Source organism: Heptranchias perlo, chromosome 10 (assembly GCF_035084215.1).
Source record: "Heptranchias perlo isolate sHepPer1 chromosome 10, sHepPer1.hap1, whole genome shotgun sequence".
Taxonomy (NCBI): Eukaryota; Metazoa; Chordata; class Chondrichthyes; order Hexanchiformes; family Hexanchidae; genus Heptranchias; species Heptranchias perlo.
In genome coordinates, this window is record NC_090334.1 from 53791848 (window position 1) to 53814316 (window position 22469).

At 42.7% G+C, this 22469-nt stretch overlaps 2 protein-coding genes across 2 annotated transcripts in view; one reads left to right on the forward strand and one right to left on the reverse strand.

The window, feature by feature from the left end:
• The window catches only part of degs2 (delta(4)-desaturase, sphingolipid 2), a 66012-nt gene extending 44883 nt beyond the window's left edge, over nt 1–21129 (reverse strand). The window contains exons 1-2 of the mRNA XM_067991795.1: nt 19998–21129; nt 9872–10614 (exon numbers count right to left, since the gene is read on the reverse strand). Coding sequence (XP_067847896.1) covers nt 9872–10614; nt 19998–20079 — 825 coding nt within the window. The 5' untranslated portion in view covers nt 20080–21129. The remainder of the gene's footprint in view (nt 1–9871; nt 10615–19997) is intronic.
• The window catches only part of yy1a (YY1 transcription factor a), a 31172-nt gene continuing 29176 nt past the window's right edge, over nt 20474–22469 (forward strand). Inside the window, exon 1 of the mRNA XM_067991793.1 lies at nt 20474–21135. Within this exon, the coding sequence (XP_067847894.1) occupies nt 20634–21135 (502 nt within the window). The 5' untranslated portion in view covers nt 20474–20633. The remainder of the gene's footprint in view (nt 21136–22469) is intronic.

Here is a 22469-nt window from a genome sequence, read left to right on the forward strand (position 1 = left end):
AATGTTATGTTGTGATTTCTATTTCTCGTTATGTTAGCACATAAAATTTATTGATTATCAACACTTCCAAATTATGGCCATTATTGCTTCCCGACTTTCAAGTGGACCTTTTATTTGCTTTGTGATCAATGGCAATACAAGACGACACCCATTGGGTGTATGCATTGTTGAAGGACTGTTTTGTGCAAAGGGTGGGGGGGGGTTGGTGGTCATGGTGGTGATTGTGCCAGGTGGCATGAGTATCTCAATTATCTTTATTTTTGGACTGTCAGTATGAGAATCTGTGAGAGATGAAGGCATCCCAGGCATCAATGTACCCGGCTGGTCTAGCGGGGGGCGCACCATTGTCATATTCCTCCTCCTCCTCCTCCTCATCCTCATCCCCTTCCTCAATGTTGCCACCAAAAGAGGATGATTGATGAGTGCCTTCGCCCTCTACTGCCTCTCTCTGCTGCGCTATGTTGTGCAGGACATAGCACACCATGATTATCCTGGTGACCCTCGCTGGTGAGTACAGAAGGGCTCCCCCAGACCTGTCGAGGCATCTGAAGCACACCTTTAACATGCCTATGGCTTGTTCAATGATACACCTGGTGGTCATGTGGCTCTGGTTGTATTGTTCTTGTGCCTCATTGGTTCCTCACAGGTGCCATGATCCACATTTGCAGGGGTTATCCCTTGCCTCCAAGGAGCCATCCCTTAAGTCTATCTCCTGTCTGGAATGTTTGACTGGCGCAAGATAAAGGCATCATGACAGCTGCCAGAGAATCTGGTGCACACCCTGGAAATAGTGGATGCATTGGTGGTCATCTTCCAAAATTCTATAGACTCTGGAACAGTTCCTACGGATTGGAGGGTGGCAAATGTAACCCCACTATTTAAAAAAGGAGGGAGAGAAAAAACAGGGAATTACAGACCAGTTAGCCTAACATCAGTCGTGGGGAAAATGCTAGAGTCTATTATAAAGGATGTGATAACAGAACACTTGGAAGGCATTAATGGGATTGGACAAAGTCAGCATGGGTTTATGAAAGGGAAATCATGCTTAACAAATCTACTGGAGTTTTTTGAGGAGGTAACTAGTAGAATAGATAGGGGAGAACCAGTGGATGTGGTGTATTTGGATTTTCAGAAGGCTTTTGATAAGGTCCCACACAAGAGGCTAGTGTGCAAAATTAAAGCACATGAGATTGGGGGGAATATACTGGCATGGATTGAGAATTGGTTGACAGACAGGAAACAGAGAGTAGGAATAAACAGATCTTTTTCCGGGCAGCAGGCAGTGACTAGTGGGGTACCGCAGGGATCAGTGCTTGGGCCCCAGCTATTCACAATATCTATCAATGATTTGGATGAGGGAACGGAATGTAACATTTCCAAGTTTGCAGACGACACAAAGCTGGGGTGGAATGTGAGCTGTGAGGAGGATGCAAAGAGGCTCCAATATGATTTAGACAAGTTGGGTGAGTGGGCAAGAACATGGCAGATGCAGTATAACGTGGATAAATGTGAGGTTATCCACTTTGGTTGTAAAAGCAGAAAGACAGACTATTATCTGAATGGTGATAGATTGGGAAAAGGGGAGGTGCAACGAGACCTGGGTGTTCTTGTACACCAGTCGCTGAAAGCGAGCATTCAGGTGCAGCAAGCAGTTAGGAAGACAAATGGTATGTTGGCCTTCATTGCAAGAGGATTTGAGTACAGCAACAGGGATGTCTTACTGCAGTTGTACAGGGCCTTGGTGAGACCACATCTGGAGTATTGTGTGCAGTTTTGGTCTCCTTATCTGAGGAAGGATGTCCTTGCCAAGGAGGGAGTGCACCAAAGGTTTACCAGACTGATTCCTGGGATGGCAGGACTGATGTATGAGGAGAGATTGGGTCAACTAGGCCTATATTCACTAGAGTTTAGAAGAATGAGAGGTGATCTCATCGAAACATATAAAATTCTAACAGGACTAGACAGACTAGATGCAGGGAGGATGTTCCTGATGGCTGGGGAATCCAGAACCAGGGGTCACAGTCTCAGGATATGGGGTATGCTATTTAGAACTGAGATGAGGAGAAATTTCTTCACTCAGAGGGTGGTGAACCTGTGGAATTCTCTACCACAGAAGGCAGTGGAGGCCAAGTCATCAGATGTATTCAAGAAGGAGATAGATATATTTCTTAATGCTAAAGGGATCAAGGGATATGGGGAAAAAGCGGGAACAGGGTACTGAGTTAGACGATCAGCCATGATCATTTTGAATGGTGGAACAGGCCCGAAGGGCCGAATGGCCTACTCTTATTCCTATTTTCTATGTTTCTATGTTTCCATGCAGAAATCTCTTGTTGTGGTCGTACACCAGCTGCATATTGATGGATTTATAGCCCTTTCGGTTAATGAAGACTCCTGGTTCATGTGGTGATCCTCGGATTGCCATGTGTGTGCAATGGATTGCACCCTGCACCCGCAGGAAGCCAGACAGACAGCCAAAGCCCACTGCCCGTTCCTTCTGGTTGTTGTCGTCGCAAGGGATGTTCACGTAATCAGATGCCCTGGCAAACAACCCATCCATCACCTGCCTTATACACTTATGTGCAGACGATTGACACACCCTGGAGATGTCAGCGATGGCGCCCTATAAGGATTCAGAGGCCAAGAAATTGAGGGCAGTAATTAGTTTTACTGTGATGGCCAATGCGTGGCCACCAGGTCCAACAAGGAGCAGCTCTCCCTGAAGTAGGCTGCAGACCATCCGCTGAATCAACCTGAGCTTGCATTGGCACTGCTCTTCAGAGAAGTCCAGGAAGCTCAGTCTCTGCCTCTAGACCCTCTCATGTGGGTGTCTCCTGCGATCTCGGCCCCACAGTTGGTCCCCTCTCTGCTGTTCTTCAGATCCTTGTTGCACACTTCTGTCTTGTGCATCTGCAGATCCCAGAACTGCATGACGTGCTTGCTGTGAATGATGATTTTCCTCCTCCTTAGATGTACTCTGGAATAGACTTTTTTTTTATTCATTCATGGGATGTGGGCGTCGCTGGCATTTATTGCCCATCCCTAATTGCCCTCGAGAAGATGGTGGTGAGCCGCCTTCTTGAACCGCTGCAGTCCGTGTGGTGACAGTTCTCCCACAGTGCTGTTAGGAAGGGAGTTCCAGGATTTTGACCCAGCGATGATGAAGGAACGGCGATATATTTCCAAGTCGGGATGGTGTGTGACTTGGAGGGGAACGTGCAGGTGGTGTTGTTCCCATGTGCCTGCTGCTCTTGTCCTTCTAGGTGGTAGAGGTCACGGGTTTGGGAGGTGCTGTCGAAGAAGCCTTGGCGAGTTGCTGCAGTGCATCCTGTGGATGGTACACACTGCAGCCACAGTGCGCCGGTGGTGAAGGGAGTGAATGTTCAGGGTGGTGGATGGGGTGCCAATCAAGCGGGCTGCTTTATCTTGGATGGTGTCGAGCTTCTTGAGTGTTGTTGGAGCTGCACTCATCCAAGCAAGTGGAGAGTATTCCATCACACTCCTGACTTGTGCCTTGTAGATGGTGGAAAGGCTTTGGGGAGTCAGGAGGTGAGTCACTCGCCGCAGAATACCCAGCCTCTGACCTGCTCTCGTAGCCACAGTATTTATATGGCTGGTCCAGTTAAGTTTCTTGTCAATGGTGACCCCCAGATCCATTGCACCCCCTCCCCATCCTGATCTTGTCAGTTTTAGAGACTCCAAAATGTTGGTAAATTTGTCTGAGCACAAGAATTTTCAGTCTCAACAAAGAACTCTCTGTCTAAACACAAAGAACTCTCAGCCAAATGTTTGCCTGAGAGAACTGAGTGCCCAACTGCAATACCTCACCTTTTATTGAGATGTGTCAATCACAAGTTTAAAGATCCAAATGAGATTCGGCTGCATCTTGCCGTCATTTCAATGCTGTGTTTCAGAAGCCTCTGGAAACTCATGTAGGAAAAGTTACACCCGTTTCTATTGCAGAATCCACAAAATATTAAGTACCTCAACTGTTAAAATGACCTACATTGCCCCTTTAACAATCCAGCCACCAGCATTAAGTGGGGACGGGACTTCTGGGTTTTGGTTGCCGCACGCATACCAACGTGCCTGGGTTAAACCCGGAAGTGGGCGTGTTGAAGCCGGGATACAGCCCCACTTCCAATATCTATTATTTTAACTGCCCACCCGACCACGACCCACCCATTCTTTGAGGTTAAAATTCCCCCCTTGATGTCCCATCTTATAATCATTACCAGGAATCCATTATTCTCTATTTAAACTACATTATTGGAGGAGGGAACCTATTTATCTATTAATGTCCAAAACTGCAGGAATGTTCAAAGATACTTGCATGGAAATACTGCATTTTACTGGAATAGGGTCACAGGGTGCTTCAGGGAAACAGTGGCAGAATGTCAAGTTATGTATCTTCACCCATTCGAATATCAGGGAAGTATAAATATAGTCGTGTTCAATCTGAGGAACTAGAAAAAATGTACTGAAAAAAGCAAATACAATCAAATACAATATATATGATCAAATATATTGAAGTCATGAATGTAGGGCATCAGGTCATTAATTAACATACTGTGTATGTTGCAACCTTTGCACCACAACCAGACTTGCCAACAATAGTGTGGCACAGCATTTTAATTTTTTGTTTCATTGATGGGATGTGGGTGCCACTGGCAAGGCCAGCACTTTTTATTGCCCATCCCTAATTGCCCTTGAGAAGGTGGTGGTGAGCCACCTTCCTGAACCGCTGCAGTCCGTGTGGTTCATCCACATCTCAAACAAGTTCATCAGCAGTGAAAACCCATCAGATATTATTAGTGCAGTTAGAGCTAACATGCAGTACCAGTTTGAGTTAGTCTGGCTATGGGAACAGTTGTATCAGCACAGATACATTAGTAAGTCTTTTCTTTATTTTTAGGACTTAAGTGGGTTTTTTCTCTGCAACTGGCAAGTCCTATTAATGTCAATATTATTTATGTAGTGAGTTTTATTTCTTTTTCTCATTTGAATTTTTCTAATACTGTAAATTCAGAGAAGGTTAATACACAAATTTGTTTTTGTTGTTAATTCAAATTAATATTTACACCTAATTTTCTTACAATTGTCTGCAGTATTAACAGAGGACCCATGGGATATAAATTATAGTAGTTCTGATCATAGCTCACTCCTGACTTTGAGAGTTATCAGGTCAGCTACTAAAGTGTATCTCTTAGCTCCTCATCGTGAATCCTTTATTTAAGGTCACTCATTCCCATTGATAAGTGAGCACACTTACCCTGCATCTGATGAGGGCCCTCTGTTGGTCAGTCACACATCTGTGTGATTTTACCCTATCCATCTCCATCCTATATCTATCCAATGTACTGTCAAATTGTAAAATAGTATTTCTTGTAACAGATATTTAACTTTCCATCAGATGTTCAACATTCTGACAATTTGGCATCTTATTGTCTTGTTTATACTTTGAATTCATCAAATATATATATCTCAAAAAGAGGTGTGGGAAGAGCTTCACTGAATAAATCATTAAGAAATCTTTTTTTCCTATCTCCAGCATAAATCGATAATAATGAAAGGGTCTTTTGGTGAATTTTTATTTTCACCAAGGCAGAGATGTCAATTTGGGGAATGGGATATTTTTCCACCTTTGATGCCCAATCAAGCACTCCCAGGTAAGGTTGGCATGGGGAAGATGCAGATTAAATCTCCTAATCTCCCAACAATGAAAGCCATTTCCTGAGTGTCTATAATTTGTATGCTGATTTAGCACTAATCTCAAAGTTGTAGGCTTGCAGAAAAATGTCTAGGCAAGGTTATGTTAAGTTAAATTTCCAGATATGGGGTGGGTTTAGCACAGCATTAGTCAATTTCTGCCAGTGAATGAAAAATATTGATTGAGCCAATGATTGTGTAATAAATACATTCAACTGAAGTGATGGGCTTTTTTAGTTTTGTTGTAAACAAAGTTCTTGGGAAGGAGTCCACCTTAATTTTACCCACCCTATGGGCATAATTCAGCTACTTTCCTTTCTGAAGCAGGAACTCCATCAGCTGCTCGGGCTCTTCTCCCGTTACTCTCTTGGCTTGGTAGCTGAACACAATCTTCACCTTCATTGACTTCATGTCACTAAACCATTTTTAGACCTCCTGCCAAGTATGGATACACTCTGTTATTGCATTCACCTGCTGGGCATCTACATCTCAAGTTTCCCTCCAGACCCTAGGCCCAACTGCTGAATATTTGGGTATTCCTGAACATTGCCTCATCCAATAGGAGGATCAAGTCACATTTTGAAAATCACAGCTTGCATGCTGTATTGAAAATGGTGTCATTTTCTAATTATCAATGCTGTTGGTATTACTGCTTGGTTATTTGTAGGTGTCAAAGGCTCAATTTCCATATTGTTGAGGGATGTAACTGTGATTATGGATGATGTCCAACAGTAATAAAATCCAGGAGAACTGAAAATCACAGTGATTGACCATGTATAAATGAATAAACACCACAAAACTAACCACCCAGCAGTCCAAAAGTTCCCCTGTGTTCCTAATACCCAACCCCTCCTCTACCCATGTTAAATTTTCCTTTTCCCACACACAGTCACCTTAATGGCCCTTCCAAATGAGATTATCAAATTATTGGAAAATTAGGGGACATTTTAAAATATCTAATACATTTGGGTCTGTAACATGTGGGCCACTAGTAACTGGGTTGAGACTTCCTAAACTTATTTCACACAGGGTCCTTATGGGTGGCAGATTGAGACTTTCATCCCTTCAGTCTAGCTTGAACACAAAGCTGTACCTATGTGCGAAAGGTTCATATGCTTATCTCCTGTGCCCCCAGTCCTCTAATACTTACTGTAATAAATGAATTTCTAATGCTGCTTTTCTTAAACAAAAATGTAGTCAAACCTACTAGAGTTTTTTGAGGATGTAACTGGTAGACTAGATAAGGGAGAATCAGTGGATATGGTTTATTTGGATTTTCAGAAGGCCTTTGATAAAGTCCCACATAAGAGTGTGCAAAATTAAAGAACATGGGATTGGTGGTAATATACTGGCATGGATTGAAAATTGGTTAACAGACAGGAAACAGAGAGTAGGAATAAATGGGTCTTTTTTGGGGTGGCAGGCAGTGACTAGTGGGCTACCGCAGGGATCAGTGCTTGGGCCCCAGCTATTCACAATATACATCAATGATTTGGATGAGGGAACCAATTGTAATATTTCCAAGTTTGCTGATGACACAAAACTAGGTGGGATCGTGAGTTGTGAGGAGGATGCAAAGAGGTTTCAAGGCGATTTAGACAAGTTGAGTGAGTGGGCAAATACATGGCAGATGCAGTATAATGTGGATAAATGTGAAGTTATCCACTTCGGAAGGAAAAACAGAAAGGCAGAGTATTATTTAAATGGTGCTATATTGAGGAATGTTGATGTACAAAGGGACCTGGTTGTCACTCAAAGCAAACATGCAGGTGCAGCAAGCAGTTAGGAAGGCAAATGGTATGTTGGCCTTCATTGCAAGAGGATTCGAGTACAGGAGCAGGGATATCTTACTGCAGTTATACAGGGCCTTGGTGAGACCACACCATTGTGTGCACTTTTGGTCTCCTTACCTAAGAAAGGATATACTTGTCATAGAGGGAGTGCAGCGAAGGTTCACCAGACTGATCCCTGGGATGGCAGGACTGTCGTATGAGGAGAGATTGGGTTGACTCGGCCTGTATTCACTCGCGTTTAGAAGAATGAGAAGGGATCTCATTGAAACATATAAAATTCTGACAGGGCTAGACAGATTGGATGCAGGGAGGATGTTTCCACTGGCTGGGGGGTCCAGAACGAGGGGTCACAGTCTCAGGATACGGGATAGGACATTTAGGACTGAGATGAGGAGAAATTTCTTCACTCAGAGAGTGATGAACCTGTGGAATTCTCTACCACTGAAGGCTGTGGAGGCCAGGTCATTGAATATATTTAAGAAGGAGCTAGATAGATTTCTAGACAGAAAAGGCATCAAGGGGTATGGGGAGAGAGCAGGAATATGGTACTGAGATAGGGGATCAGCCATGATCATATTGAATGGCGGAGCAGGCTTGAAGGGCCGAATGGCCTACTCCTGCTTCTATTTTCTATGCTTCTAGACTTAGAAATAACATTTGAGAAACTATTGGATTGGTTGGAAAACAGATTTTTACTTTTGCATTATACATCTCAGTACCTGAAACCAGAATCTAATTATTATATATAATTACATGTATCAAAGTTCACATTTGCACATCTTTCCCTTAATAAACCTTAAAAATATTGTAAATAAAATGAATTTTTTTAATTGGTGCTGTTTACGTAACTATATGTTGTGATTCCAGCATTGTCACCCTGATGTACACATAGCAAATTCAGCTCCATTCTCGCTTTTCCTAATTAACTGAGTTATCAAAGGGGTCCATTTTTTAGCATCAAGATATGAATGATGTCATTGCAACACAATCACATAATTTGAGTGGCACTGAAAGAAAACAGTCAAACAGCAAAATTATTAAAAAATTTAAAATAACTAAAAATGTTTCTGTGAAAACCACATTGCAATTGTTTGCCCAGCAGCAGGTATCAACCTTCCAAGCAGCCAGTGTTGGGGCTCCAAATTGGAATATTTGGAGCAAGGCTTTTCGGCTCTTTGTAAACTTCCCAAAGGTCAATGATGCCTCTTAAGAAAATGGCAACAAGTATGATTTGTAGAAATAAAATATCCAACAGCAGCTCTTTTATGAAGAGTCACTCCTAATAGGAAAAATATCTTGGCAAAATAAGGAACAGAAGAAAAGAAAAATATATACTATTGAGCAATACTAGTAGTTTCTAATAATATACATTGTAACACAATCCTTATATAAAACATTTATAACTACATAGGAATATTTACTCATTAGTGAAGTTGTAGGATTTGTTATTAAGAATAAAAATCAGCTTATAGCATTCTTAACTTTCAGGGTTTTTCTGCTTTCTTGTGCTAAAATTCTACAATAACTTCTTCAGCAAAGCGGGGTTTCAAATATCCATTTAAAGGTTGGTAAAAATCAGATAGAGACAGCTTTATGGAGGATTGCAACAATCAAACATGAAAATAACTTGTGTCACCAGAACCTTTAGACTCTAGGCATTCGATCATTTGTGACCAAAACCTTCTTAGTTTTAACATACAGACGTTGAAATTAAAAAGCCACTTTCAACTTACGTGTTTTATAATGTAATAATATTAATGGAAATTATATTATTGCAAATCCCATTGTGAAATTCAGGATGGTGGCTACAATGGGAGTAGATTCAATTGAAATGTTGACATTCTTTTTAATGTATAGACTTTTGCACATTTAATAATGTCAGTGGCACATCAGTTGTCTTTTTCATGGTAAAGAGTTAGCTTTTATGTTTACTGCATCAGTATATTTTTCCAATATTCTCCTGAAAGTGCTGACTCATACTGGAATACAGTTCTACAGATACCAGCAGCCTTCTAGTACCTCAGCTAAGTGGCTATTTTTATGAGCTTAGACAGAGAATGTCAGCAGGTTATGTGGCATTTGCTGAGCCCAATCCTATCTTTGTTTGACAACTCACACCCACACTTCGCAGCTAAGATCATTGGGCTAGTGATCAGCAGCAAGAACACAGATTGATTTTTTCCCCTCGTAGCCAGAAATGCTCAGGTCAACTGTAGTGACACCTCTGTTACCATCTAACTCAGCACATATTAGGTCATGAACCTGGGGTCTTTCTGCACTGTATAGTTTAGTACCATACCATATGGTGCATTTACTCATTGAGTCACCAGGGGAGCCCCTAAAAGTACTTGTCTAACTGTTGTACTTACCAATGGTAGTTTGCTGCCAGGAATGCTGGGAAAATCATGGTGTTCCATGTGGTATCCCACATTGAAGGTTATCCAGTTGAGAGGGCCATAATACGAGTAGGTTTCATGCCCTTTTAGAAACATGTAATGCTCAGCAATGAAGTGTCCAGAGATTGGATGTACACCCATACATAGGAGTGAGCCTGCTATCAAGTATACTATAGGTTTCAAACCCCACAGGTAGTAGATGAGAAAATCATATGCAAACTGCACCACAGCATTCAATATCTCCAGTCTTGTAATGGGTTTCGGGTTAACATAAAGAGGCCTAAGAGCATAAAGAAGTGGTTGGAGAATAAGCCAAACCGTTTTGCGAAATGGAGTGCAGAAGAACCATCCTTCAATATCTGTTGGAATGTCTACATCTAAGCCATTGCCTCCCAGGTATCGATGGTGATCTATGTGGTATTTCTTGAATGATGCAGAATAAGGCATCCCAATAGGTAGATTAGCAAACATCGCAAACAGTCGGTTCCATTTTGCTAATTTATTGCCAAATGCAACATTATGAGAAATATCGTGAATGGCTAGAGTTAATGAGTGGTTGATGGCGCCTCCAAAAGCATAAGCCCAGAATATAATCCATTTCCAAGACAAATCTTTCACAAAGAAGCAGGCAATGGACTGTGTAAGGACCATTCCAGACACAATCCATTTTAGATTGGGGTCTGGCCCCATTAGTGACTTGATCTCTGGATACTTAGCTGCAGGGAAAACAAAATACAAGGAAATATTATTGAGTTATGTTTAAATTCCAACCCATTGAGAGAAAAATTATTACCTAGTTTTACTGAAACAGAAAACTGCAAAACAAATAATCTTAATCCATAATAAAAGGAAGATGCATGGATACAATATGACAGCATGTATAGAATCATAGAATCGTAGAAAGGTTACAGCACAGAAGGAGGCCATTCGGCCCATTGAATCTGTGCCGGCCCTATGCAAGAGCAATCCAGCTAATCCCACTCCCCATAGCCCTGCAAATTTTTTCCTTTCAAGTGCTCATCCAGTTCCCTTTTGAAGGCCATGATTGAATCTGCCTCCACCACCTCCTCGGGCAGTGCATTCCAGATCCTAACCACTCACTGTGTAGAAAAGTTTTTCCTCATGTCACCTTTGGTTCTTTTGCCAATCACCTTAAATCTATGTCCTCTGGTTCTTGACCCTACTGCCAGTGTAATGAATAACTGTTAACTGCAGTATAGTATATGCATGAATAAAGACTCAAAATGTGTAATATACCTTTCAATAACCCTACATCAACTGTGTCATCAAAGTAATAAAAATTAAAATATAGTTTGGACATGCAAATTTCAATGGTAATGGTCAAACACTATAAATACTGTTATATATGTATATTATATGATGGTATGATATCTGTACAGTTCAAGTGCTGCACCCACTCTGTTATCTTGCACAATTAGCCATTGTTTATTTGTGTGCCTTGTCAGTGAGAGTCTGCTGGCTAATTACAGGCAGCAAAACATTCCACCCAACATCCATTCGCATGCAGTAAGCACATGCCCATTGCAGGCATGCAAATGAGGCCGGTCGAGGCGTTCCTGGATTCCCTCCTCATTTTTCTGGCACTCCGCTCACTGGATGCCTCAGCATCGGGTCACCAGTGACACTATGACCAACCTCTACTGATGGGAGTCTCGTGGGCAGGCTAAAGACAGGATGGTAAATTGGCATTTTTATTTTCTCCAGCAGCCCTCTAGGATGGTTCAAGGCATTCAGGGCCTACTGATTGCTCATTTTTATTAGCAACAAGAAGGCCCAAATCTCAGAGACCCAATACACAACTGTGTGCCTGGACCTGTTGTGCTCAAATTTCCTCCTGCTTTTGCTAGCACTAGGCTCTGACTTTGGGCGGGCCTACCTTGGGTGTGCCCCCGGGCCATGTAAATAGCAGCATTCAGGGGCCTGGACAGAGCAACACACTTCCGATCCGCTATTTCTGTCCAGCATTTGGGCATTGGAGCGAGCCTTTGGCCGAGTGGTAGCAATCACGCCTCTGATTCAGAAGGTGCAGGATTTGAAACCCATTCCAGACAATCCTGGCAAGTGGACACCGGAGCTCCAGCTCTGAATTCTGGATTGATTTCCAACAGGATATTCGTGCCCGGTGGTGAAGAATTTTTTTTTTTTAAATACTTACCTGGTTTGGTGCCATGAGGGCCTCACGATCCCAGGAGTTAAATTTGTGTCTTAAGTAGGCCACTGCCTAGTTGGGACAGATTGCCCTCCTGACTCTCTTTTGCACAGAGTTAAAGCAGCAGGTGGGAACGCATCGGGAATGCAGTGCAAACCCCCCACCCCCAACCGGCATGCTAATGAACTGCTCAACTCATTCGCGCTGGTCAGGCTGGGTTAAAATCCAGGCTTCAGTGTCTGCCAATCCAGCTATAAAGATTGTCATGAGCACAAACCTTCTGGTTGATATAAATTGTAATGATGCCACAAGGTAGTGAGCGTACACAAGGACCGAGCATACAGAAGGACCCCCCTCCCCTCAAAAGGACCCTTGTGGTCAGCCCCCGGCAATTGGAAAGATAGGGGCATGGTCGGAGGGGTGGTGCTCAGAGTGCGGCAAGGAGGGATCCGGGGGTCAGCCGATCGCAGAGGGGATTGGCAGATTGCGGCAGAAGATTTGCTTGAGGGGGTGGGGGAAGCACTCCTACTCCTCCTGGCCCACAAGCAGTGCTGGAAAAGCACTTACCTGCTGGAACCGGCAGTTCTCGCCTCCCTTTGATTGCCGGGTATCCCGAGCCCTGAGAAACCCGGCCACAGCATTAAATTCAAATGGCTCCCAGAATCTGAGGAACAGAGCCTTATTTAAATATTATAATAACGGAACCATCTCTCCAGAGTGGGTTACTCGGACAGCCCCGAACTCGACGTGGTTAAATCGCGTTCGCGGCGGGTTGGGGTCAGGTTTCACGTTTACCGATTTAATGCCCCCCACCTCCCCCATCGCCAACCCTCTCCCATCCATCTTGGTGGCGGGGGGGGGGGCGGTTAAATTTACTTCCCTTCTCTCCACACTTCTCCTGCAGAAAAAAAAGTTATATTTGAATTTGCAGTGAAATTCTAGTCAGCAATATAATAAGGTAGAACTATTTGTGTGCATTTAACACTCTAATTTGATATTGCCATCACAATTATTATATCACGAGGCTAACTCACTTCTGGCTTCTAAAACCAAACACAAAAATAATGAAAAGCCATTAGAGAGTTTTTCTTGACATGCCATGACGAGTAAAAATTAAAATAATTAAATAAGCATCAAGAAAACTGAATAATTGTGTTTTTAATAAAGTTATTTTCATCTCAAACTGCCAGCCTGATATTTTTTTTCATTTTTAATGGAAGCAGAACAGTGATTGAACAGCAGATTATTTCTTAATAAATCTGCAGTAACAACGTTGTTGTGGGGAATCTTCTTGTGTAAACGCCATCAGACAGCAGGGGCATGGAACTTGAACAGCTTGTGTCAGCACATAAACTATATAAAATCCATAGAAAATGGGACCTGTTGATAGATAAATTAATAACTGATAACAGTGAGTGATTTCTAGGCTTTGTATTGAATCTTCCAGTTAGAAGCTGCACAAAATGTCACTCTTGCAGTTTGTAATATCAGACCCTTTCATTTCATTCCTATCTCAAGCTCACTCCCAAGAATCCATTATATTTCCCTTGTATAACATATATCAACAAGATCGAAAACATCCCAAGACGGTGGAGGAAAGAAATGACACTGAGCCTTTCATGGTTTAATGGGCTTTCAAAAGCCTTTAAAGGTGGGAAGAGAGACAGCGAGACAGAGGGATAAATATTGGCCAGGACACTGGGCAGAGCTCTGCTGCTCTTCTTCAAATGTAAGGAATCTTACAACACCAGGTTATAGTCCAACAATTTTATTTGAAAATCACAAGCTTTCGGAGCTTACCTCCTTCGAAGGAGGTAAGCTCCGAAAGCTTGTGATTTTCAAATAAAACTGTTGGACTATAACCTGGTGTTGTAAGATTCCTTACATTTGTCCACCCCAGTCCATTACCGCCATCTCCACATCATGGCTCTTCTTCAAAGTAGTGCTGTGGGATCTTTTACATCCACCTGAGAGGGCAGTTAGGGCCTCGATTTAATGTCTCACCCAAAATACGGTGCCTCTGACAGTGCAACATTCCTTTAGTACTACATTAGAGTGTCAGCCTAGATCAAGTCTCTGGAGTGGGACTTGAACCCACAGCCTTCTGACTCTGAGGCGAGAGTGTTATCACTGAGCTACAGCTGACATAATTCCTCTTGTGGCCCAGTAGTCTGCAGATAGTGAAACAACAATCATTCTGTCAGAACGTGTAGTTTCGGCTGAAATCTACTAATTTAAAAGTAGAATATGAATTATTATTTCCCAACAATCACCGGTGGATTATCACTTTGTCAATTTATATTGACCACATCATAGTTGTTAATCCGTCTTTAGCTATGAATCACCCGGCATGCATGGATCAGTTTCTCTAACGATATCTGCTGCCAGCATAAAACTAAAAAGAAAGTGCACGAGCTCTGTGAGACATATTATAAATAAAGAACAACTACATGATGCAATGTTTCAAATAACAATAGCTGCCACAAAGATTTTTAATTAGACACCATCTATCATCGCCATCTTTTTTATAAAAAGCCAGAGTATCATATGCCAATTCCTACCCCTCGCCTCCCTTTGGTTGCCGGGTATCCTGAGTCCTGGGAAACCCGGCCCACAGCATTAAATTCAAATGGCTCCCAAAATCTGAAGAACAGAGCCTCATTTAAATATTATAATAACGGACCCACCTCTCCAGAGTGGGTTACTCGGATACCCCGATTAACAGATTGTGGGGCGATTTTAAAATGGTGCCCAAAATGAGTGCAAAGTCTGTGAAGCAGCTGTTATGTCCGCCCTTTCATGCTAGCGTGAGGCCTGAGCTATTTTGTGGCCCAGGTCTCATGTCATGCCATTGCCAAGCTGTGGGTGCCAAGGCAGATGCCCCATTGTAGCTCACTGGTGCTAGGAAGGCAGGAAATCGACCATCCCCCATGATGAGCATACCGGCAGGTCAGGTTGGGTCGGGGTGGGGGGGGAGCGATGTCAAGGCGGGGGAAGCAGCAGTGCTGAGTTTTTTTGGGAGCCCGGGAGGAGCAATCTTGTTCCTCCTGGGACCACCAAAAAAAAATTACCTTTCCTGGGCCCTTAATGACCACTGGTTAGGCCATTCACCACCTGGTACAAATGGAGGGAGTGTGCACAGCGCATGCTCCACCAACCAGGGTCCTACAACCCGCATAATCACATATTTAAGTAGCCACCTGCTTGTTTCAGGCAGATGGGCTGTGTGCCCATCAGGTAGGTCTTAAGTGCTGATGGGGTGGCTGAGATGCCCCCTCCCCTCCCAATTTTTAATTGTTGGCATTCCATTTTTCAGGCATGAAATGAGCAGCCAATAATTGAGAATCACCCCCTGTGAAACCTTGCTTACATTGTGTGTCTAGAACATTTGAGCTTTGAAATTGCATTGTGCCACACCTGTTTTACAGACATAAACACCTAAAGGTCCAACATGGTGGGTGGTATGTGCACATTTTATACCCAGTCGTGCCTCTGCTTCCATTAAATAAACTCTGATTTGATCACAGTATAAATGAACACCAATGTCCAGAGCGAAGTATTTAAATTGAATTTATCCTTCTGATAGCTTTACATATTGACTGGGGATCCATTTCTGCAAACAGAAACATAATGGATTGGAGTTTCCATGGTAAGAAGATAAATACAAACCAGGAAGGTCATTTGGCCTATGTGAGTCATCCATCCATGTTGTCAAGGGGCAGCATATAGATGAGGAAAATGAGTGGACTAAGGATGGATCCTTGGAAGAGCCTGCAAGTGACAGTGCAAGTGCAGGAAGAAAGCCATTGCTGGAGATGCAGTAGCTGCATTCAGATAGATAGGAGTGGAACTACACGAGGGCAGTCCCACAGTGCTGGAAAATGGAGGAAAATGATATAGCCCACTGTTTCAAATGCTGTGCAGAGATCAATACACCATGGTTACAGCCACAGAGCATGTCAGTTATGGTTGTTACCAGGGCTGTCTTGGTGCTGTGAAAAAGGTAGAATCCAGACTGAATGGATTCCAGCAGGGAGTTCTGAGAGAGATAAATGCAAAGCCAGTGGAGAACTTGTTCGTAAACTTCATAGGAGAAAGAGCAATTAGAAATTGGAAGATAATTGGAATGAACAGATGAATTGAGGATATGTTCTTTTTTAGCAGAGTAATGGTGCCTGAATGAAGGGAACTGTTAATATCAGCTAGCTTGGAAGTCACAAGGGGGCATGAAGGCAAAAAATGAGTTTCTTGGAGGAAAATAGTGAGGAGATGCATGGAGGGGGGGGGGGGGAGGAGAAACTGCAGAGTGAGGGAGATCAAGACTAGAGTACGTGGGGGACCTGGAGGAGGTCTTCTCTAAACTGCCTCCAGTGCTTGAATGTTTCCCCTGTGTCTCATTGACGAGCATTGGACACAGTATTGAACCAGAGCATTTGGTTGCATCAGAGCATCATACAGCCTGACAAGAGTATCACACAATTTGACCATGACTTCCTCTGATTTGTACTGTACTGTTTTTGCTATTTAGTTCAGGGTTCTGTTTGTTTTGTTGATTGCTGCTCTGCAATGGTTGGACAAGTTGAGAATTCAATCACTCTTGGGTCATGTTCAGCTTCATCCTTAGTTATTTCAACTCCATTCATGAAATACATGTGCATCTATTTTCTCTTTCTAAAGCAGTACGTTACACTATTGTCGTAAATCCCATCGCTATTGTTCTTCCTACTTGCACCTTTTCCCAACTCAATTTGTATTTTATGAACTGCCTTCAGATTCAACTGTTCCTCCTAGTTTGATGTCATATAGAAATCTGACAAATTTATGTTAATGTTCTGAATCCAAGATATTGATGTAAATTAGAAACTGTGATAGACAACTTTCAGGGTCATAGATCATAACCCCGAAATGATAGAAGACAAGCAAAGACTGACCATGGTGCTGTCTACAATACTGCTGGTGGGACAACTGCCATTTAACTATTATAAGTAAAGGATCAATTGTTCGCTAAATATTTAACTAAGATTGCAATATTTATGTCAAAAACAACATTCGCTCTCATTTTAGATTAAATTTAATATATTTAACTCCAAAAATGAAAGCCCAACATTTTAATAACGTTTGTAATGATCTGGTTTCGTTCACTAGCAATATGTATTTTTTGCATGTTATTAAATGTTTTTAACAATTCATAGCATTGAACCAGCTTTGTACATTCAGACATTCTCATAATTTGCTTTCAATGGTTGCTCAAGTTACGTGACTTCTGTACGGAATCATTGGTGGGCAGTCACCTATCGGCTACTATCTTACTGCCTATTCATACCAAGGAAATAGTAGTCGCACGCAATTGTTAACTTCTAATTAGTTCCTGCATGTTATATAACTGATCATCGGGTACACAAAAGCAAATGAGAAATTACCGTTCAAATATAGAGATATGGGTTTTGACAGGAGTACTGATAGCCGCCAAATAATGGTCTCACGTTACAAAGTATGAATTTCTTCCACGCAAATCTATTCGGCCGTGGATCTCAATCATTATAAGAACTATATTAATAATGGAGCTTTCTCTATGTAGTAGATTTCAGTTAATGTCATTTTATTTAGCTAAAATCCCACTTCTATTCAACAGTAAACATAGCGGTTAAGAACCAAGAGGTATTTATTCATTTAAAGATAAAACGAATGCTGCTTTCCTACGCTCTAAATACTATTTTTAATCGACATCTGTGGTACTTCTGAATTCTAACAGGGTCAGGGATTTTCCTGCACTTGGGGAGCTGGCTAGAAAATTGTAGATAACTGCTCTGAAATTGACGAAAGGTTAGCTTTCACTGAGAACCAAGTAGTTTCCCGTCCACTATTGAATGTTCTGGTTTCGACCTCGGTGGTTTTTTTCGAAATGTATCTAGCTCTGATATTTTCTTTGATTTGTAAAATGCACAATTTTGATTTATTAATTTGCTTTCCAGCAGATCGATGATGAAAACTTAACAGATGTCGTCATTAAAACAGCGTTTTCCTTTGTTTTGAGGCATTAGAAACTATCTTATATAAGATACATTATGCGTCGTCCTGATAATAATTCCATGTTCCACTACCACACTTTATTCCATGTGAATATCAGGAATACTGGACATTCTACACGCCGGAAGAAAAGCTTTTAACTGCAGTTTTCTAGCAGGGAATACAAGGGTTGAATGAACAATCCTTCATTCTCTATAAATATTTCACAACAGCAAACGATGGACAATTTGACAGAAAACTTCATTTTATGCTTTGTCTGGTTTACATCAGATAAATTAAGCGTTACAGGAGGTAGATGGGAACAATGTCAAGTCTTTATTGACCTCCACTTTCCTTACTTTAGCAGTATCATGGGAATACCACCCTCCTCTAAGTCACACATTATGGAGACTTAAGACATATATCGCCATCCCTTCATAGTGGCCGGGTCAAAATCCTGGAACCCAACTCCCCACATGTACCGTGTTGGGAGCACCATCACCGCAAACACTGCGGCCGTTCAGGGAGAACGCCCATCTTCTCAGCGCAACTGGGGTTGGGCACAAATTGCAGCGTCCGCCCACGTCCCGGGAACAGGTAAGTGCAATGCAGTAGTACGAAATACAATTTGGGGCATATAGGGAAGGCAATCTTTAAAAAAAAGCTATTAAAAGGTTGCCCCGGAGTAAACTTAACATTTGAATACTTTTTCAAATGTTATTCTACTACAACAACCCCTTTAACGTCGTAAAACGTATGAAGGCGCTTAATGTAAGTTCTAATGTAACATGTGATTGTAGTCTGAAAGAGTTAATCTATGTATTTGCATAACATTTGATCATTTGCAATGTAGTGTACAATAATTTTACTATTTGCACACCCCGCACAAAATCTAAATGCGAATGGAAACTTTTCACTTGCAGCAGGTGTCACTGAAATTTATGCACCAGTGGGAACAAAGTTTACTGCCCCACCCAACTGTATAAAGATCATTCTTCACAACCGTATGGATTTGTTACACCGCAATTAATTGCGCAAATCTTTCAAAAAGTGCCTCCGATTCTGCATAGTCGCGTTTAGATTCTTTGTATTGTTGGAACAAAAATCAGACGCAGGTCACTGAAATATCTAGATTTCACTTTGAAACTGTATAAATCATATTCTCACGCAGTTTTTAAATGTACCGTGGACTGGATCGATCACATTTCACAGCACCACGTCTTACAGTGTGGAATTTAGTATCTTCAAACTTTCCAAGTTGGCCTCTTCGAATAATCTTTTACGTTTTGTTGAAACAAATATGTATTAGAATATGCGATTCTTTAAGATATACGGAAACCTGGCATTTAGTGATCAGAAAAATTCTACAGGAAAGTAGTTACAAGGTTAAGTACATATATTAGGATGATCAAATATCAGTTCGTAATCTTGGTACTAGATAGAGATGGGGAAATAAAAGAGTACGGGTGAAAACGTCTCATTGTAAATAGTGATGAATTGTGCGAGACGAGTACTTGTTAATGAACTGATCTGGAGAGTGAAGAGAAAGTTTCAACTTGATCCGTAAAAGACGCAGGTCGTTCGATTTCTGAAATACTTGGGGTTGGAATGTTATAAAAATGGTCCACGTATGTTGCTCGCCCTAACGCCCTTTACAAATACCAGCTTTCCGATAACTAATGCATATTTTGTAGGAGAATTTAGGAGAAAAAACTTCACCGTCAGTAAATATCGTTTACTTCAAATTATAAAGACAATTCCTAACTTCAAATACTGTGGCAAAACAAAGAAAACTGTTGAAAAATAAGAACCGGAATCATTCTTAGCCACATTTGGATAATGATGACAAATATACAAAAAAAAATCACGTTTGTAGATTAACTTTATTTGTTTTTGTTTAAAAAAGGCAATTATTATACATACCCAACATTTCTTTTCTTCTTTGCGTGTGAGGCTGATCCGTATAGACCCATTCAAAATCATCTCTTCTCATTTTGATCCCCATGATGTAGGATGTTTAATATTAATGTGTGTGCAACCTTACTGCTAGCGCGCTTGTGCCGCTTTTGAACGGTGCCAGCTCATTCACCCACCTTAAAACAGCAAAAATCCTCTTCACGTACCCAGGGGGGGGGGGGCGGGCTCAAGAAAGAAACACATTGGCAAAGGTCCAAGCAGGTGAGTAACAAAGAGAACTTAATACAAAAACATCAACTCACAACCAGTTTTTTTTTTAAAATGGATTACCCGATATATCCACGAAACAAATGCCACTCGGTCAAAGCCTGACTTTAATTTTGCTCTGAAGTGCAAGTTTTTTTTTAAATTAGTGAAATATTTTGGCACATGGCAACAAGGGCAAATCATGAAGGACAGGAAGTAGAATGAAGTCTCGCGGTAGTTGCTCGCAGCGCCCGAGCGGATGGTGGCTGCCGTTTTTTTTTTGTTGCGAGATTTGGTGCTGATATTTTCTAGTTAATTGTTATTGAGATAGAGCGGGGGGACTGAAAGAGAAGGTGCCAGCCCAAACAAAAAAGGAAAGGGGAAAAGAAATAAAAGATGGCATCGGGCGATACTTTATATATCGCCGCGGACGGCTCGGAAATGCCGGCCGAAATCGTGGAGCTTCACGAGATCGAAGTGGAGACGATCCCGGTGGAAACGATCGAGACGACGGTGGTGGAAGGGGACGAGCACCAGCCCATGATCGCCCTGCAGCCTCTCAGCGACGACCCGAGCCAGGTCCACCAGGAGGTGATCCTCGTCCAGACGCGGGAAGAAGTGGTCGGAGATGACGCCGAGCTGAGGGCCGAGGACGGTTACGAAGATCAGATCCTGATCCCCGTGCCGTCGGCGGGGGGCGAAGAAGAATTCATAGAGCAGACCCTGGTGACGGCTGTCTCTGGCAAGAGCCGCATCAAGAAAGGAGCCGGCAAGAAAGCCACCAAGAAGAGTTACCTGAACGACGGGGGGTTGGACAGGACCGGCAGGAAATGGGAACAGAAACAAGTGCAGATCAAGACCCTGGAGGGGGAATTCTCGGTGACGATGTGGGCTTCGGGTAAGTGAGGGGGAAACAAAACCATCGGTGTTTGTGTGTGTGAGAGGGGGACTCAAAAAAAGATCAGCAACCAAAGTCCGCGCATCTGCGAGCTTTCCCTTCAGCTCTAGGGCGTGTCCCGCCGCATCGAGGGGGGAGGGGAGAAGAAACGGTGAGAAAATGTATATTTCGGTCTTTTCTGCCGCTCGGTTAGAGCTCGAGTGGCTTTTGAATGTTTTTGTTTTGAAGGGAAGCCATGTTTCCCTAGGTTATGGGCGCCGCCATGTCAGTATGGCCGCCCGAAAACATGGCTTCCCGATCGGGGAAGATGGCGGCTGAAGATGGCGGGCGGAGTGGGAGCGAGTGCGCTGCTGCTGATCGGGCCTTGGGCTTCTGTGACCGTTAGGCCCTCGCTCGCGCTAGGCCTCATGGCGTAGTTCGACTTTCTGCAGTGGTGCAACCTAACCTGCTAAAACGTACACGTAGCCAACAGGGTGAATGAGGGGTGTGCGGGATGTTCTGATTGACAGCGGCGCGAGGGTAATCGGGCAGTCAGTGCTGTCCAGGCAGATGAGCGAACCGCTTAAGGCAACCAATGAGGCGGCGGAGGGCGGGAGCCTGCTATCAAGTTAGGTCGGCTTGGTGCAGAGTGGCACTGAATCGGGGGGGAGCTCGGCAGCTGCAGTAACGCTCGCTCGCTCGCTCTTCATCGTCTCATTGTTGATCATTTCAGCTTCTGTCTCTCCGGCCCTGCGAGTTATTTTTGGAAAATCAAGTTCGTCCGTTTTTGTGTGTTTTTTTTTTAAAAGGGTGGATTCCGAGGTCAGGGTATTGCGACGGGTGAACGATTCTTTTTCCACGGCGGTGGTTTGTTTTAAATGCTTTTCCTCATCAAACTTCGAAGGAAAAAGCAACGCGATTTTCAAGTGACTTTGTTCTGCGTTCGTTTTCAAGATGCATTGCCTGTGGATCGTGTTGTGCCTGATTCAGAGTCTGAATTGAGATCAGTTGCCCCATGAGGTCTGAATAGTGAGGCAGTTGTACAAGAAGGAACAATATTGTTTTTAAAAAGTATCCGAAGTCTTGTAATTGAAGCTTTGCGAAGATCACTATCCAGATTCTGATTGAGACTTGCTATGATGTAGGACAGAAGTTACCGCTTCGAACCATGTTTTTCTCTCTTGTACACCATTGTCACTAATAAATCCAGTAGGGAATTCAGAAAACTTCTTTACCCAAAGAGTGGTAAGAATGTGGAACATGCTACAAGGAGTAGTTGAGGCAAATAGCCAAGATGCATTTAAGGGGAAGCTAGATGAGCACATGAGAGAAAGGACTAGAAAGATATGGTGATA